The sequence below is a fragment of the Ctenopharyngodon idella genome, chromosome 7, assembly GCF_019924925.1.
Source record: "Ctenopharyngodon idella isolate HZGC_01 chromosome 7, HZGC01, whole genome shotgun sequence".
Classification (NCBI taxonomy): Eukaryota; Metazoa; Chordata; class Actinopteri; order Cypriniformes; family Xenocyprididae; genus Ctenopharyngodon; species Ctenopharyngodon idella.
In genome coordinates this window covers 35523264-35543405 of record NC_067226.1, presented here as the reverse complement: position 1 = coordinate 35543405, position 20142 = coordinate 35523264, and the positions used below count along the sequence as shown (strand labels likewise).

General features: G+C 40.3%; 2 protein-coding genes across 3 annotated transcripts in view; both read right to left on the bottom strand.

Moving 5' to 3' along the window:
- Positions 1-5385: 5385 nt before the first annotated feature.
- Positions 5386-20142, bottom strand: part of LOC127516505 (uncharacterized) — a 263532-nt gene continuing 248775 nt past the window's right edge. For both annotated transcript variants that reach the window (XM_051901247.1, XM_051901246.1), the window contains one exon: positions 5386-7524. In XM_051901247.1, the coding sequence (XP_051757207.1) occupies positions 5561-6766 (1206 nt within the window). In that variant the 5' untranslated portion in view covers positions 6767-7524 and the 3' untranslated portion in view covers positions 5386-5560. The remainder of the gene's footprint in view (positions 7525-20142) is intronic.
- On the bottom strand, positions 8894-13361 carry LOC127516513 (C-type mannose receptor 2-like). The gene is made up of 5 exons (XM_051901264.1): positions 13232-13361; positions 13021-13059; positions 12575-12928; positions 9424-9768; positions 8894-9258 (listed from the first exon to the last, which is right to left on the bottom strand). The coding sequence occupies exons 2-5, from the start codon at positions 13055-13057 to the stop codon at positions 8894-8896; spliced, it is 1101 nt and encodes a 366-aa protein (XP_051757224.1). The 5' UTR covers positions 13058-13059; positions 13232-13361.

The window sequence follows — 20142 nt, the reverse complement described above, 5'->3', positions numbered from 1 at the left end:
TTCAAGCATTTTTTGCATATTTGAACCCTTTCCAGCAGTGACTGTATGATTTTGAGATCCATCTTTTCACACTGAGGACAATTGAGGGACTCAAACACAACTATTAAACAAGGTTCAAACATTCACTGGTGCTCCAGAAGGAAACACGATGCATTAATAGATGGGGGGTGAAAACATGTGGAATTTAAAGATCAAGGTAAATTGTATTTAATTTGTCTTCCGGGAAACATGCAAGTATTTTCTGTTGCTTCTGAAGGGCAGTACCAAATGAAAAAAAATGATATTCAAGCGAAATAAGAAAAATTTGGACATCTTCATCCTGTTCAAATGTTTTCACCCCCCGACTCTTAATGCATCGTGTTTCCTTCTGGAGCACCACTGTATATAGAGCACAGAGTTTGTTAATGTTAGTTGATGCATTAATTAATGTTAACAAATAAGACCTTATTATAAAGTGTTACCAGTATTTGAAATGTTGTTGATGACTATTTACTATTTATTTTCACATGCTCCTTTCTTAAAGGACCAAACTAAAAAATGAAATAAACAAATAAAAAAAAAAGAAAAAGAAAAAACTGAAAATGTTTACTTTAAAATTTCTTTTTTTTTTTTTTTGCTTTCATCATTTTCTTTCAGGGACTACAGATGTAAATGAGCGATGTTGCTGTAATCTGGCATGTTTACATTTTGTATTTTTATACTGATGTTCATTAACATGCAATGTCCCTATTAAAATCAATTAAAATAAATAAATGAATAAATAAATAAAACGGGTTGCATTGAAATGAATAAATAAAATTTACAGTTGCATTGACAAGAACCGGTCGGAGATATTTTTTATTTATTGAAATATATAATTAAATTTGAGCAAGTAAAGTAATATTTTCTGAGAACAATTATTAACTACACTTGAATTTTTTTTTTTTTTTTTTTTTTACAGTTTACAAGAATGTCATTAGAAATAATCTATATTCCTGACACTGCTAATGAAAAATGTGGATTAATGATGCATTAGAGTTTTTTGAAATTTAATCAGACATTAAAATACAACATTATAATACAAACAAACACAACAAATTATAATAAATGTAAATTACACATAACTTTTTAAAAACTGTAAATATGCATGGACATGCCATGTACACTAGGTAGAGGGCACTATATCTACACTGAGTCATTTGAAAACAATCTGAGAAAATCAACATTGTTCATTATATATATATATATATATATATATATATATATATATATATATGTATTTTATACACACACATACAATCAAACCAAAAATTATTCAGACATTTTTGATATATTTTTACTGTGGGTGCAGGACACTATAGTTCATTTATGTAAGTGAGGAGAGCAAAATAAAGTAAACTGTGGCATATTATACCTAAAAATTCTTCATACAGTGGACTACCAGTAAAATTGATAAAAATTTGACCTGACCATGTTTGTTATCTGACATAATTAAGATTCTTTTTTTCTGACACAGTTTAACTCTGAGATCTTGTCATGTTTTATTACAATTTTTTAAAACTATAGAGAATAAACTGTATTAATGAATGAAATGTTCAACTGTATATTTATTATATATTGAAATATATAAATAAATTTGAGCAAATAAAGAGATTCCTTAGGGAAAATACTCTGATGTCCTTGATGAGGAGGAATAATAAGAGCCACACCCTTGAACAGAGACTAATGTGGAGCTGTCCACCAACCCACTATTCTACCCAGTACCCAGACTCTCTTTTAATCATTCTCAGGGATTTTAATAAAGCAAATCTCTCCCGTGAACTGACAAAATACAGACAGCATGTTACATGTCCCACCAGAGACAGTGGACCACTGCTACACCACAATAAAGGACGTACATCACTCTGTCCCGCGTGCAGCTTTGGGGCTTTCTGATCACTGTCTGGTTCATCTTATACCGACCTATAGGCAGAAACTGAGATCAGCTAAACCTGTAATAAGGACTGTTAAGAGATGGACTAGTGAAGCAGAGCAGGATTTACAAGCCTGCTTAGATTTGTGTGTTTTTTAATCAGCTGCCACCGATCTGGAGGATACATGCAATCCTACCAGGACATTCTTATTATTCTCTAATGTGTAACCATGCTTTACCGGAAAACTCAGACAGCTTTGTCAAGCCAATAAGGATGCTTACTAAGTGGGGATAAAATATTGAATATCCAGGCCAGAAACAGACTAACAAAGGAAATCAGAGTGGCTAAAAGTATCTACTCTGAAAAACTGAAACATCAGTTTTCATCCAACAATCCGGCATCAGTCTGGACAGGCCTGAGGAACATCACCAAGTAAAAGACACCAATCCCAAAATCTGTGGAGAATCAACAACTGGCTAACGAATGTGTTTTAGGCCCTGTTTCCACCTGGTATTAAGATGGTCATTTGGATCACAAGTAGAGAAGGGAGACACCTGTTTACACCTGATATTTTAATCCGTCTCCTTTGTCCACTTTCAAGCACTTCTGTCCTGATTTCTTTGAAGGGAGGATCTATGGGTGGGTAAATGCATGCTTTTTTTTTTTAGTTCTTTCAATCTAATGGACAAAATAAGCTAGCACAATGTACATATTAACATGACCAGAGATGACAGAAAGAAAAAAAACACACACAGAGAGCATCAGCTTTCGTTTCTGCTCTGACAGCTGCAAGACCAGACATGAGCGTCTACACTACGGAAGCAACCCGGTCGAATGTGTTTTTTTCGACTCCCTCTGGAAGTGGTCGAAAGTGGACAAGCTCAAAACGTTTTAGACCCCATTTACAGTTGTATTTAGTGTCGTCCACTTGTGATCCGATTGGCCAAAACGCATCTGCGTTTCAATGCAAAAGGAAGATATTTTCTTTTACAGAAATTGCTTTTTAAGGACTACAACAAATGGCTGGTAGGAACTACAACAAGCTTCTTCTTGGTTTGGTGACGTCACGAAGCCCAAAAACGTACATAAACCCCGCCTCCAGAACACGCAACAAAGGGGGCGGGGCCATGTTGGGCTGCTTTAGAGAAGAGGAAGAGTTGTTGTAGTAGAGTGTTGTTGACATGCCGTCATTTTACGCCGGACTGCTTCACAAACGAGGGTCAATTCAACACTGGATTTGCACAAAAGATTAACATGAATCAACTCCACAGCAACTACATAAATTTATCCACTAACCATACAGAAACGTCCAGTTTCATTCTAAAAGTTGTAACTTCTTCCTGAGTCTCTCCATCAGTGTCGACTCCGGTTTGAACAATGTAAGGCTGAAAAAAATCGTCATTTTGGCTGCGTGAGATTCTCCAGCTTTGTTGTTGTTGAGCAACCGAAGCGTGAGCTGTTAAAGCTCCGCCCTCTTCTGGAAAGGGGGCCGGGAGCAGCAGCTCATTTGCATTTAAAGGGACACACACAAAAATGGGGTGTTTTTGCTCACACCCAAATAGGGGCAAATTTGACAAGCTATAATAAATGATCTGTGGAGTATTTTGAACTGAAACTTCACAGACACATTCTTGGGACACTTATATTACATCTTGTAAAAGGGACATAATAGGTCCCCTTTAAGTAGGGTTTTTATAATCAACTAAAATTATATTAAAAAACAATACATTAAAAGACTTATACGTCACACATGATGCATGCAAGCATAGCACATGACCCTCTTTAACGCCCACGTCTAGAAAACACACACTCCTACCTCTGTAATAAACACAGAGATGTTAGTCCCGTCCGGATAGGTACATGAAATCACAGACATCGAGTGATAAAAAAAAGTAACTCAAATGGCAGTTTTAATATCAGTAGTGTTTCAGATATGTCTCCTAAAATCCTTCAGATTTTCCTTCCTCCTAAAGACCTTCAGGTTTTTCAGTTAATTTTACTTTGGAGGTGCCAATGCTGAGTTTGCTTTAGCGTCCACTACGCACACAAGCTGACCTGCAATGCTTTCTGCTTCCTGTCTGGTTGGGTGTTGCTAGTCCCTGCTAATTTGGTTGTTGGAATCTATCAGAAATCTTTCAAATCCTCATTGTTTTTTACATTAAAGTTTCATAGGTTTTAAATAAGTTTTCTACACAACATAAAAGTGAAATTGTGATTGAAATTTGATGGAGATAGACGTTTTGTTCACTTTTGGAAGTTGTGGCCTACAACAAAGGTTCTTCAAATCACACAAGATGGCTGGTTGTAAGGAGAAAGAAAAGGACAATGGACAATGTATCTCACATGAGCTGGTGTGTGAATTGATGGAGCAACAGAAAGCTTTCTATAAAGAACTGTTACAACAACAAGAAAGCAATTATAAAGTTTGTATGTATACCTTCATGGAAACAACAAACAGTAGAATGGATGCCATTTTGAAAGAACTGCAGGAACTGAAAGTTAGCCTCCAATTTACACAAAAGGAGGTGGATGATCTAAAAGTGTCAAGTACCAGTTTGTCATCAAACTGCAAATCAAATGAAGATGACATACACAAATTGGCAGAATCAATGATAGTAATAGATGCCAAAGCAGACTTTCTTGATGCCCAAATAGGTGTCAAAATGTGATTATTGATAGGTATTCCTGAGATGTAGAATGAAAGGTGGTCAGAATCAGAGGAGAAGGTGCTGACTTTTGTAAGGAACCCTGCATCAGCCCAAAAACGGAATCCGACGGGGCGAAGGTTAACGCGTGTATGTCTTTTCAGCGCCTCTGTGAAGTTCACTTAATTTTCACTCGTTTAATCTGACTCCAATTTCACATGATTTACTCTTAGGTTATATTTCCAGTTAGAAATTAATCATTGATTATGCATTAATTTAGATTTTTGATTATTCTGATTACCTTATTTCTTCAATTATTCGTTCACTGCAGTCCCGGTGTCACTTTAGAAAAGTCACTTCGGCCGACTGAGTGCTCTTCTCGGACACAAACTCGCCAGTTCTGACCTTAAACATTGGATGCAGGGTAAATATCTACCTTTAAGTCGGTCGCGCTCTGCTTACTCGTAACAAAAAGCATAGTTTTTATATATTTACGAAAACCGCAACTTATTTAAGGCAGTGATAGTCAGAAATCGAACTTAATTGATGTGCCCTATGCTCCATCTATTAAACCTTCCGTATGATCAATCCTGAACACAGATTTGCGGTAATACCTTCGCTTTAATCTACTAGAAGTAATGAATCAAAAATAATACAGAATAAACCAAATATAACATTTTATTTGTCAAGTAAAAATGTATCATGCCAATTACATTACAGTTAGACAATTAGAAGCCAATTCAGAAATAATAAATGCATAACATCAATTACCCAAAGAAATGCATATACACACAGTGATGTGTGAGTGTGTTCAGACATTCGCCCATCTCTGCACGGGGGCTTCTGGCTACAGATGATCCCGCATGACTGCTTTGCACTTTACCTTATATACAGACCAGAACAAAAGGATTGTAAATATTTATTACACCAACACCTGTTTTGGGGGGAGAAAGGAGGACAGAATTCTCCTTAGTTTTCAATCTTCTTCATAATACCAGTGACTGCTGTGAAATTGAGACCATTTTACCAATCCATTTCATTAACATGTTCTACACTCTCACTACACTGACATTCATTAGTTTTTGTTTTAAAAAGAATAGTGTGTTGTTTAATCACCTGTACCCCTCCCATACAAACAACGAGGTGAGGACATGATGCCATTAAATGCGACAAGGGACCTAACGTCACTGAGTCACAATCTTTCCCTACCGAACTGTGACTCTGCAGTTCGGCGGGACCTAGTTTTCCGTTGGCTAGGAAAAAAGTATGTTGAGCCCTCATCGTAGAAGGCGACTCATGCCGAGCTAGGGAGGAAGGAGGAATAACGCAATCTCCATTGCATTGGCGGGCAAAATGGCCAGGTTTTTCACACTGACGACAGATTAAAACCTCAGTACAGGAGGGCCGGCGAACACTCTGAGGAAACCGCATGCCGGCAACACTCTGAGTGAGTTGATTTGATTCAGACATGTTGATTTTAACATCTCCCGCAGCTCCTTCAACTCCGACTGAGAATGTCCTTGCACCCCGTACTGGATGCCGCATTGAAACTGACTGACTCCTACCCCTCACACTCCCTGGCATTCCCTCCCGCTCCCACCTAATCGCTTCCCCACGCATTTCTAATAGGGTAGAGGCGGGCTGGCGGCGAACCAATTGCTTCAGTTCCCAGCGGAGGGCACCATCAGCAACGTACTCGACAAACTGATCGTGCAATACAATTTCAGCATTAGGAATAGCATTGGGTAATTGCTGTTTAACCCTCTCCAGGAGAGTCATCAAGGCCAGGGAAAACTCTAACAGAGATTCCCCATCTTGCTGCCTCCTGGAGAAAAAGGCTTCTTGGAGTGCTACATACGATTGAGAGCAATCATACAACTCACGTAAAATCACAATAATTTTATCCAGATCACCCCGTTCCCCACTGGGACGGTGTCTAATCTCTTCACGCACTTCACCTTCCAAATGGTCGAAGAGAAAGAATGCTTTGTCAGCTTTGGACAAATAACGAGCCCACATACATGCCTCAGTTTCCTCCACCCACTCATCAATACCTGTGCCGGATTTGCCAATACATTTTGGAAACCGTCTGTTGCTGGGCACAAAAACAAACCGGTCCGGCACAACAGTATCAGTCTCGGCTGGCTGAGGAGGGTCAGGCATTGCTGCAGAGTGCAGTACTAGGACCAGGTAACTCACCTGGCACCTACTCACGACGCAACCGGACATTATCGGCTCTCAACTGTGCCACTAATTCTCGCAACTCCTGCATCTCTTCCTCCATACTTGTCATAACTACACTCACCCCAAAAATAGAAAAGGGCCACTGATGGAGGAATACAACTTGTCCAAGAGGTCGAAACACACGCTGCTGTTTTGTTCTGAGGAGAAAGAAAAACAAAATCACAACCAATTTCAAAACACAGAATTTCACCCACGTCTCACTTAGGAAAATCTTTGCCTTACCAGGTAAACCCTGCCGACTACGCCAAGATGTGGCATTACCAAATGAAGGAAAATATGAATCACAATTTAAATTTGCCAGACTACGCCACCCTGGTGGGATGCCAGGGAAATAACTCCCAATAAAGACAGACAGGTAAGTTTTACCAATTGAAGTCAAAGAGAAAAATGGAGACGTATCAATACCAAAATATACTTTATTATAAAATCACCATCATCAATAAAATTCTCTCTCTCACAAAACACACCAAAAATGATAGAAATAATTCTCCCGCGGTAGAAATCGCGTTCCGAAATGGGAACGCGGGGGCAGCGCGATGCGACCGCAAAGGGCACTTTTACTTTCGCGATCAAAGTGCACGCCACTGATAAGCATTGTAAATGCACTATTACAGTATACACATACCAATTAAACGTGCAGGTCTTCTCTCGTGCGCCCTCCCAAGTGCGTCGCTGGTCGAATCAATAATCACTTTCGTTTCGCTTTCAGATATCTCTTTTATAGATGCCATCAATGCTTTTACCTTTCTAGATATAATTACCAAAATCAAAACAGTCCATAAACTATCTAAACTATCCTCACGAAAACTTCAGTCAAACCAGCTCGTGCGTCAACCTGAGAGATCAGCCTCCTTACCTTAAAGTGTAAAATTTCTCGGTTTCTGAATGGATGGTTTGGCTGGATTGACAAACGCTAACGTTCGGGCATGATTTATATACCACCGACCTGTCCTAAAACTTTAGCACGCTTTGATCGATTGTGTGGAGATCGCGTGTTTCTCCGTTGGAGAGCGCATTTCCTGTTCACATCCGCGACAAAACAGTTGATTATTTACAAAAGAAAGCTCACAGAAACGTGAAAATGGTCTCATTTGAAAGAAAATATCCTAAGCTAAAAGATGATATAGTGTGACTGATTGAAGCAGCCCTTATCCAAAGTGCGGGGGTCAATTTCTGTCTTTTCAAAACTGCGGGAGTCCTGACCCCCCTGTCCCCCGTGTCAACGGCGCGCCTGCATGCAGTCGTTGGCTTGGAACAGGGCTTAAAAATCTTGATGTTCCCCCTTTACCTTTAACCAAGAAGTACGAGAATTAATCTAAATTCACAAATCCCCAAATGTGAAAGGCAAGAGAGGCATACTCACGATTTGTGTTGAACAAACACTAGACGCACAGCTGTATGGTTACTGTATGAATACTGGCCAGCATTCACACACCTGCCCTCGCTGCTATTACTGAGAGCAACACACAATAAATACCACGACTGAGGCGGTCAAAAGATTTAAACACCAAACATACCTGCAAGCAAACTCCGCCACGACTTGCCCACAACGCCAACGCCACCAGCCCCGCTCTAAATTAAACTATAAATAGCGCATATTAGCCTTGCAACACATGCATCATTACACCATTAGCCGAAACTCAACATTCCTGGATAGGAATGGGAATGGAAATGGAAATAAGGGTCCTTAAATAGTACGGCTGCTACCACCTCATTGGTCTGCAAACTATACCCCAACCAACCAATAAGATGAAATGACTTATTCTGCCACATTAAGATCTACTGCTCACAGAATCACATTCAACCAGTTATTGCTTTAGTAAAAAACATAAAGACACATAAACACACCAGATATGCAAAGAGATTCCTAAAACACGCATATATTGTGTTTGTATTTTAGACATTTAAAGAATATTAAACATGAATGTTAGAAAACCTTGATAAGATCACATTATGTCATGATCATTAACATACAGAAATAAAACAGAGACTTTTAAAACACAATTAGTAGATTCACTCAGAAATTATTAAAGAACAATCAAACAAGTAAATAAGAAAAATAATGGAGAATGAAAACAGTGAATGTAAGTAAACACACAAACACGTGTCTTTTCACTCATAATTTCTGCAGATGAAGTTGAGTTTGCGAGTTTCAGGAAGGCTGATCCAGCGCTGATCTCCTCCAGACTGAACTGCTCCTTTTCTCTTCTCGAGGCGGCAGTCTTCCGGTGTCGTTCCGTTCCCTGGAGCCCAGTTCTGATAGCACACGATCTCTCCGCTCAACCAGAGCCACATGTTCATGCTGCAGTAGTTGTGTAAACCCAACCACACCAACTCAGTAGACGCCCGTTTAACCACATTCATCACCTCACGCTGAATCTCTTCTGAATGAACCGAGACCAGATCCGTATGATTCTGTCTGCAGTATCTCAGAGCTTCAGACCACGTCAGATTCTCTTTGATCAGAATCAGTTTATCTGGACACAAAACAAACCACAAGCAGAAACTAGAGAGAGACTGATCAAAAACAACATGCAGAACAAACACTGTGGAGGAATTTGTCATGTCAGACATGTAGTGTGAACTTTAAGATATCTGGAGGTGATGGATGGATTGTGTGTGTTTTGTGAGGATCTGCTCACCTTCATGACACACAAAAGGATATTGTTTGCTGCAAGGTATGTCATGCCATTGTCCCTGAATCTTCTGATCAAATACTGTACAGAATTCAACACCTCCATAATTATCAGGTTCACCAGGAGCCCAGTATCTGAATGAGGAGTTACTCTGATCTGACCACTGCCATGAGTCTCTGAACAGACCGATCCAGACATCACCAGATATGAGACTATCATTGATGAACTTCTGAAGCTGTTGACTCTCATTCTGGTTCCTCACACTGACCAGATCAATGTGATTCTGTCTGCAGTAACTCTGAGCGTCTCTCCAATTCTTCGTCTGATTGACAAAGACGAGTCCTGTGTTCACTTTAAGAAAAACAAATGGAAACAGATTCATGAATCAGTTTGTTCATTATTCTTATGCAGGTTTAGTTGTAAACAGGAGCAGCAGTTGAAGCATCAGAAACACGTGTCAACTGATTTTGCTTATATAACAAAATAATATTTGTGAATTTTTGTGATAATTTTAATATAACTTTATATTCCTTCATTATGTTTTGTTACACATTTCTCTAGAACACTTGATTCAGACACAAAGAGCCGAATGAGAGAAACATCAAACAGATGAAGATGTTTCACTGCAGCTGAATATTTTTTTTAACTAGTCCCTAAAATATGTCAGTAAAAAGTCAATTCAAAATGTTGGATTTTAGACTAATAATATAGACAAATGAATATTGTTGCAATATTAATATTAATGTTTGTCTTGTTTCTAGTCTGATTGTTCCCTTTCAGTCGGTCACGTTCGACGTCTCATTGTGACCGACGAACTGGGATCTCGCTAGAGAGGCCAATCTACTTCGAGTGTAACTAAAACGAGCCAATGCACATTGGCATGTAATATTTGCATCAGCTGCGCCACGCCGCAGTGCGGGTATTTAATGAGCAGCAGGTGCATCGCATACTTCAGCTTTTGCTTCGGAGCCGAGCGTTTGTTTGTCGTTCTGGAAGCAAACCTCTACATAGTGTATTCTATTTGAGTTAATCTTCAGAGAAGAAGCCTCTTTCCCCTTTAGTGCTGGCGATATGGCACAAGCAGTGAGGTCGAGCCTCTCAACCAAGGTTACAAGGGTAAGAAGCCCTGAGATAGGCGACCCGGAGATGGTAGGGACTGCTCTTTGGGAGATGGTGACTGCACCACTCCTTCCAATGGAGGAGGGCCGGGTGGAAAATCTTTCGTTCCCTTTTCTTTTTGTTCTGCCGCTGGCCCCACAGAAAAAGAGCAGTTTCTTCTGTGAGTCCCAAGAGGGCACGGAGAGCAGTGGACGGTGCAGAACCGGACCACTCTCATCCTCCTCTGTCGCCAGCAGGCAGCAGTGGGTGGTTCAAGCACTCAACCAAGCCTCTTCACACACCCTCTGCCCAATCGTGGAACCAGGTAAGTGTTGCGATGCACACTCAGACCTTGCAGCGGGCCGCCTCGAAGAGAGAGCCTCCCGAGCCAGGTCCCTGTGTTCTGCCTCACTGCCCCACTGCGGGTACACCTGTGGTCCCCTTGGTCCCGCTTGCACGGTCTTTGCGAGCCTGGATAGCACTCCCCAGTCCATCTCGCTGGCTCATTTGGACCATCAGTCTTGCTACGCAACTCAGTTTGCCCCGCGTCTCCCCAGGTTCAGAGGCATCCAGTTCACTTCTGTGAAAGCTGCCAATGCCCATGTCTTGTGAGCGGAGACCGCAGTCCTACTGGCGAAGGACACGATGGTTTTACAGCCTCTACTTCAATGTACACAAGAAAGGCGGTGGGTTACGACCAGTCTTGGACATACTTAAGCTACAGTTCAAAATGTTGAGATTGGTTTTCAGCAATCGACCTGAGGGACACGTACTTTCATGTCTCAATGCTCCCTTGACACAGGCTGTTCCTGTACTTTGCGTTCGAGGGTTGGGCATATCAATACAAGGTCCTGCCCTTCGGGCTTGCTCCCATGAGAGAACGGGGAGTTCGCATCCTCAACTATCTCAACAACTGGCTCATACCAGCACAGTTCTGAGATCAGTTATGCGAACACAGGGACTTGGTGCTCAGTCACCTCAGCCAGTTGGGTCTTTGGGTCAACAGGGAGAAGAACCCTTGTCAGTGCAGAGGATCTCTTTTCTCGGTTGAATTCAGTCGAACAGACAGCACACCTCACAGAGGAACGTGCTCAATCGGTGCTGAACTGCTTTGAACATGTTCAAAGACAGGACAGCGGTCCCACTGAAGTTTTTTCAGAGGCCCCTGGGGCATATGGCAGCCACAGCCATAACACCGCTCGGTTTGCTTCATATGAGACCGTCTCAGCACTGGCTTCACGGCCGAGTCCTGAGATGGGGGAAAATGTCCCCATTGAAACCCATTAAAACTGCAATTTTTAATCCCAGGGCCATTTAACTATAACATGATGCAATCTTTGGTAAAAGGCATTCATTCTGTTGGCAAGGCTTCAAAATTTAAATTTTTACTATTTTTTACCAGATAGTGAAAAACCATTTTCTCAGGTTCGGCCTATAAAGCAAATATTCACTTTATTCCTGATTTCTACTTATGCATATTATAGAGCCAATTGGATAAATTATCCAGCTATAATTGTGTGGGTGTGTTGGTATGAATGTCAGAGTGTGGTTTGTATGTGTGTAATAAAAAAATTGTGTGTGTGCATGTGTGCTTGTAATATTTGAGAGAGAAACACAACTTGTTTAGATGGCTTTGATTTTCTAAAAGTTTTAGAGTTCAACATGTTTCACAAAAATATATTTTGCATAAAATAACGTTCATAAATCATTTTCATAAACTTAAACCTCTAAAACTTTTTTTTGGTTCACTTTATAACTTTTTTTACTCCAACAATAATTGTGAATTTATCATTTACAGTATAAAGTTTGCCAAAAAAATAAATAATTCTCTATGCTCTCTAATGGCAGATTCCCGCAGATTCCCACAAAAGATCAACATGCGTTCAATATCGATTTATTTTTTACACAGAAGTTATACAGAATATTCACAGTCTCCCCTATATTTATTAGAATGTTAAAAAGTAGCAGTATTCAGTATTGTATTAAAATGTTGTACAGTATACAGTGTATCTTTTTTTATAAATGAATGTTTATTGTCATTGTAGGAAACTGAACTTACTGTTGTTAGATGAACTGCAGATGAAAGTCAGGCTGTTACTACATGACAAATCATGCCATTGTCCATTTCTCACCATAACACAATCTTCTGTGCCATCAGGTTGTCCAGGAGCCCAGTTCAGATAGAGCACAGGATCACCTGAAGACCACTGCAATTTCCTCTCCAGCCCAATCCAGACATACTGAACACCTGAATCTTTCATACTCTTCTTCAGCTCGTTTATGTCGTTCATGTTGTCAACGGTGGCCAGATCTGTGTAATTCTCTCTGCAGTATCTCTGAGCTTCAGTCCAGGTCTTCGTCACGTTTATAAAGTGATACTGACGCTGAACACATTCAGATACGGAGCAGAGAGCTGTGAAAGAGAGGGTTTGATTTAATGCTTTTCATAACAGAGTCAAACCTGATGAAACTATAAACCATAAATAAAACAACAAACACACTCACCAATGAGAAGAAGAATGAAATATAGAGTTTGCTCCATTTCTGAGGAAGAAACACATTGAAAAACTCTGATAATTCCATATTCATCTTGAAATAAAACATGATCATGTAATTTAAAAAAATAGCAGAACAACACAATTCACAATCATTCAGACAATATTAACATCTCAAAGTCTAGTTGTGTTTGAAGAATGAACATGTGAGTTGTTCTTACTTTAGAGGTCGTGTGTTTCTGTCCTGAGTCTGATGTTTCTGTCTGCAGCTTTAAACAGTGTGATCATTATATCTGCTCTCATCCCTCATTCATCATCACATCATTTGTTTATTGCCCTGAAAGCCCCTATATCATATTCACTTCCCCTATATGTGTGTATTTGTCCAACTCTTTCCCTTTATTTGCATCTTGACGTCTGTGTCAGTCAGTGTCAGTCTATTTGAATATGGACCTTAATTAAAACATTTACATATTAACATTCATAATTTATATTTTAACATCTAAACAGCTGCTTTAATGTTATTGCTGGACTGTATAACTCGTGTCACATCCCTGTTCGGTTTGACATGTATGTTTGTGTTTCTCTGTTTTGGGCCACTTTTTATCTGGTGCTGGTGATAAAGGCTCTGTCTCAAATGGCACCCTAAACCCTCACCGTCCTCCTCTAAATCCGCACTTTCACGACGTAATGCCACTTCGACGGCAGGTAAAGTCCTCTGCGTAGCTCACAGTCTTGCGGGCTCAGCAGAAGTCGAGGGCGCATAGCAGCCGCAAAGGGGGCGCTCACGAGCACCCTTCTTTAAGCTTAAAAGACGAATGGTCCACAATTGTAAGTCCACAAGACCGAAAGTGCACATGAAGTGTGCCATTTGGGACAAGGCCATTGAGGGAGAAACATTTTTCTGCAGAGACCCCTGGTGTTGAGGAGGAGACATTCACAACAGAGACGAGATAAAGACATTAAAGTGCTCATATCGTGCTTTCATTCCCCTGAAGTTCATTTATAATGTTAGTAAAGATTGTTGGACTCTCATTATCCCACTGAAATAATAACATCATCTTCTGCTGCTGCTGTTTCAGTCTTATTTCCTCTAATTACTTGATTGTGATTGGCTGGAATGCAGATATAAAACATTGTTCATTTTTGTAGAAAACTATTTATCATTATTTTTTTATTTTGGACTCCTGCTGTTTACCGTTTCTTTGTTTATAACATATGAACACATTTGCATGTAAACACATCCTCATCACTCATTTTCTTATCTCCACATCACATATAGACGTTCAGTCTGGACAATATTTACATCTCTGACGTGAAACAGGATAAACAGTGAGTGTTTTTGTTCTAGTCGTATTTCATATTTCATCCAGTCTTATTCATCTGTTAGTTTTATTGCAACAACAGGAAAGTTACACTATAACTGTGTCTCAGTTCAGAGGCTGCGTCCTCAAAGTCCACGAAGAAAACACACTTACAGTATTTATCTATAGGTACATCAGATCAATTTGGTGATTCATACTCATCCATGAAATGTGTATAATAAATCACAATGTAACAATACGACTTAGTTAGGGTTCATAAAGTCAGTTCCTAAAGTTGTTTCAATATTTACATCTCTGACGTGAAACAGGATAAACAGTGAGTGTTTTTGTTCTAGTCATATTTCATATTTCATCCAGTCTTATTCATCTGTTAGTTTTATTTCAACAAAAGGAAAGTTACACTATAACTGTGTCTCAGTTCAGAGGCTGCGTCCTCAAAGTCCATGAAGGTCGAAGCGAGTGTTGTTAAATGAGACACTATAACCTACAGATGATTTCCTGTTTACATCACCAGCTGTTCACGCCCACTGCTGCTGTCGCCTAGCAACTGTGACAGATGAAACACTTCTGACAGACTTTTAAATACAAAGATAAAAAGAAATTAGTTGATTCATTTATTTGTTTGTTTTTTGTTTGTTTGTTTGAAAAGGGCAGGTGAAGTATCTCAATAGATAAATACTGTAAGTGTGTTTTCTTCTGAGGTGCACCTATAGGTTATTGTTGTATTTGCTGTGCTAACTAATATTTGTCCTTTTGCTATTACCTTTATTTCTGATTATAAAATGGTTAGTTCCTGTCCTTGATTCTGATTGGTCAATAGCTGTGTTTTATTCTATGACCGCTTCACCCAACGGTTCTGTGTTTCACTACACAACACCCTTAGCAACATAAACTGTTTGTTCTCAACTGATATTGTTCATTGAAACGTACTGTATTATGTAGAAGGGAATTGTGAGAAAAAGATCGAGTGAGCAAGTTTATTACCTGCATTCAGATTCAGGTCAGTCGTATGTTCGCGGAGGCTGCTTTGATTCCGCTTCTCATGTGAGTAACACTGGGTTTGAGTGTCATTGATTGTCTGGAGCTGCTGTGCTGTTGGAGACTAACAACAAACTCTTGTTTGTATTTACTCTTGTGTACTGTACATTCATTTTTGTGCTTCCTTGTCGTTCGTTCATCATCTGGGCTTTATTTTTCGTAAAGCATTCATTTGCAGGTAAACCACTGCGCACCAACGTCCATCATTGTTAGTGCACTCCTCTCGCCTGCCAGCAGCGATCGGGACGGGGTTCGAGGCCGACTCGGAGGGTGGTTAGGATTGGAGTGTGAGTTTTGGAGGCGGAGCAATGAAGAGAGGGTGTGTGTTTGTTTGGGTTGATTTCAAATATCAACAATGTCCAACAGCCTTTTTGAAAAATGGCTTACCCCACCTTTAAGGGATGAAGCTGCTAGTTGATTTTTAACACCTGTGTGAACTTGAAGAGAACTGACTTCATACATCATAAAAGCACACCTACTTATTTTATTTTGTGCCTTTGTGTAAACGGATTCTCTCGGTCGGTTCTCCAGCATCTCAACCGTTATTTAAATGAATGCAGCGCGTGGCTCCACCCACTGATCCTCTGCAATAATTCGTCCACGTTCTATGGTTTTGTCTCACTTTTAGAGCGATTAATTCTCCAAAAATAACAATAACAGCTACAAGTGTGAATAAGTATTTAGCTGAGTAAAAAGACTGAGCGAGCTGAGGTAAACAAACACACTCTCGGCTATCTCTTTCCCTCGTATGCAGCGCTGGATGTCCGATTCATACACTTTAAAAACACTAATAAAATCAAAATATGGGGCACATTTTTTCCTTATTAAGGAAAAAACACTTTGTGGATGTATGTTAAGATGAACAACTCACCAAGATGACACACAAAAGGAATTTAGATGCTACAGGATAGAAATGGGCAATGCAAAAACATGATTATTTATATCACACAGCCTTTATTGTGAAGTTTGAAGAATTTTATTTGCATTTGCAACTCTAATATTTTAACACTTACATGCTCTTTTAGACTGTAAAAAGCAATTGCTGCCTTAAAGAGCTATTTCTACATGCTGTAACCCATACAGTTTTGTTGATATAAATTAATGTATTTTGGTTGATTCGGTGATGTTAAATGTTTTTGACATGAATAAAACCAGTTCATTTACAGTAGACGATACTTTGGTATGAAGTACATGAATACGCCCTCTTGTACTTGATAAATAATTTATGTTAAGAAGCATATTTTATTTCCAAAACCAATGAAACTCCCCTGATAACAGCGCAAAGATCAAACCAATCCTCATTATGACACTCCCAACAATCACGCAGATGCACAAATGAGCTGCTCTGACAGCTTGAATTGATTGACTCTAAAGTCTGTTCATGCTCTATTTAGGTGCTTGATAGTGACACGTTCATGATTTACATTGAAAATAACATTCAAGCCATGTCAGCGGAGATCAGGATCCGAATCATATCATAGCCAGGCACTGAACAGGCTGCATTTTTTCCATCAGTGTCATGTTGGCCGGTTCCCCTGTGTGCATCAGTGCTAAAAGAGAGCGTTTTTCCCTAAAAGAGCTTGCGCTGGTCTAAGCTTGCGTCTTTTTAAAGATGACATTCAACCCGTGTGTTTCTGGATGCGGTTGTTTCCTGTCCTCATTGACTGCCATGATCACTGTTTCACATGCCTGGGCATAAGCATGCTGAGACAGTATTCGTGGGTGGTTTATGTTTTCGCATGAGAACATAACCACGTCGGCATGCCAGTCGACTCTTCTTTCTCTGGAAAGCTTGAGTTCCCTCTGCAGTTGGCCAGCTGCCACTTGTGTGTAAAAGCACAGCCACAGGTCTGCTTGACACTCTGGGAGACGAGGGGATCTTATCTGCGAGGCAAAACTCGGACGGACCTCTCACTCCTTTGCGTGTCGTGAGCCGTCGTGCTGCCACGCTGCAGCATGGGTTGTCACGGCCACCCCGCGTGCTCGCCGCTCTTCGTGTGCGGTCTAGACTCAATTGCCTCCAATGAGGTGGAGTCCCCCTGCCCATTTTCTGTTGTAAGCACCCCCCTGGTGGCCACTTAGGTGAAATAGCTTGGGTAACCTGAGGAGTATGGAGGGCTTCTCCTTCAGGGAACCAACCCCCTAGGGCCCCTCCCCCTCTAGCATATTGCAAGCTGTGCAGCTTCAGGATGGATTGCTGGTCCTTCTCGTGGGGGAACCTAACGTTTCATTCAGGGCTTCAGCTGAGGATTTACAGAAATTTTTAAGCAGTGACAGAAAAAATCTGATTCTCACCCCTGTCCAGTTGGTGGTGAGTGCGCTCCAGTGTGTCTGCAGAGCGCGAGTTCAGTCTCCAGAATAAAATGAAAACGATACACACAGGCGAGCACCCAGTTTAAGTCCATTTTATCATAATAAAGTTATAATGCTTATACATACTTACCTAATTAAGTTTCTAATCCAGTTCGTTTTGTTTAAAATGGTTCCTTTTGTTTTTTTTCTTGTTGACTATAAGTTTATGGTCAATGACTGGCTTTTCTGAGGTTTAATGTTACGTGTTGCGACACTGATTGAACTGACGTGATACAGATTTCGGTAAGCTACTGTATCTTTCAACATATTTTTTGATTTTCATTTATGTTTTTTTCGTTCTGTACAGTAGTAAAGAGGAAAGGATGATCGCATTCACTCACGATCCTCGACAAGCGTTCAAAATGAAAAGTGACGCAGTCTTTGATCAACTTTCTTTTCATAATATAAATGAATGCATAGCCTATGCCTATTTGCTTATCCTGTAAGTTCGTGAATAAAAATGAAAATGTGGATGAAATCAGAAGCTATTAAATGTCTTATTATTAAAATATAAAAATTAAAATGACGGGTAATAATTGATTATGACGGATTGTTTTTACGATCCTGTCCATCAAAATGACGGCGAAACGCAAGTCTAACGCAACCTCTTCATATCTACAGTGGGTACGGAAAGTATTCAGACCCCCTTAAATTTTTCACTCTTTGTTATATTGCAGCCATTTGCTAAAATCATTTAAGTTCATTTTTTTTCCTCATTAATGTACACACAGCACCCCATATTGACAGAAAAACACAGAATTGTTGACATTTTTGCAGATTTATTAAAAAAGAAAAACTGAAATATCACATGGTCCTAAGTATTCAGACCCTTTGCTCAGTATTTAGTAGAAGCACCCTTTTGATCTAATACAGCCATGAGTCTTTTTGGGAAAGATGCAACAAGTTTTTCACACCTGGATTTGGGGATCCTCTGCCATTCCTCCTTGCAGATCCTCTCCAGTTCTGTCAGGTTGGATGGTAAACGTTGGTGGACAGCCATTTTTAGGTCTCTCCAGAGATGCTCAGTTGGGTTTAAGTCAGGGCTCTGGCTGGGCCATTCAAGAACAGTCACGGAGTTGTTGTGAAGCCACTCCTTCGTTATTTTAGCTGTATGCTTAGGGTCATTGTCTTGTTGGAAGGTAAACCTTCGGCCCAGTCTGAGGTCCTGAGCACTCTGGAGAAGGTTTTCGTCCAGGATATCCCTGTACTTGGCCACATTCATCTTTCCCTCGATTGCAACCAGTCGTCCTGTCCCTGCAGCTGAAAAACACCCCCACAGCATGATGCTGCCACCACCATGCTTCACTGTTGGGACTGTATTGGACAGGTGATGAGCAGTGCCTGGTTTTCTCCACACATACCGCTTAGAATTAAGGCCAAAAAGTTCTATCTTGGTCTCATCAGACCAGAGAATCTTATTTCTCACCATCTTGGAGTCCTTCAGGTGTTTTTTCATGTGTCTTGCACTGAGGAGAGGCTTCCGTCGGGCCACTCTGCCATAAAGCCCCGACTGGTGGAGGGCTGCAGTGATGGTTGACTTTCTACAACTTTCTCCCATCTCCCGACTGCATCTCTGGAGCTCAGCCACAGTGATCTTTGGGTTCTTCTTTACCTCTCTCACCAAGGCTCTTCTCCCCCGATAGCTCAGTTTGGCCAGACGGCCAGCTCTAGGAAGGGTTCTGGTCATCCCAAACGTCTTCCATTTAAGGATTATGGAGGCCACTGTGCTCTTAGGAACCTTAAGTGCAGCAGAAATTTTTTTGTAGCCTTGGCCAGATCTGTGCCTTGCCACAATTCTGTCTCTGAGCTCTTCAGGCAGTTCCTTTGACCTCATGATTCTCATTTGCTCTGACATGCACTGTGAGCTGTAAGGTCTTATATAGACAGGTGTGTGGCTTTCCTAATCAAGTCCAATCAGTATAATCAAACACAGCTGGACTCAAATGAAGGTGTAGAACCATCTCAAGGATGATCAGAAGAAATGGACAGCACTTGAGTTAAATATATGAGTGTCACAGCAAAGGGTCTGAATACTTAGGACCATGTGATATTTCAGTTTTTCTTTTTTAATAAATCAGCAAAAATGTCAACAATTCTGTGTTTTTCTGTCAATATGGGGTGATGTGTGTACATTAATGAGGGAAAAAAATTAACTTAAATGATTTTAGCAAATGGCTGCAATATAACAAAGAGTGAAAAATTTGAGGGGGTCTGAATACTTTCCGTACCCACTGTATATGTCTAATATATATATATATATATATATATATATATATATATATATATATATATATATATATATATATAAAACCAACCTGGACCCCACCACCGCAACACCGGCGGTTGTTGTAACTCTCATCCTCCTCTTCTGTCACCAGTGGGCAGCAGTGGGCGATTCGAGAGCATAAATAAGTCTA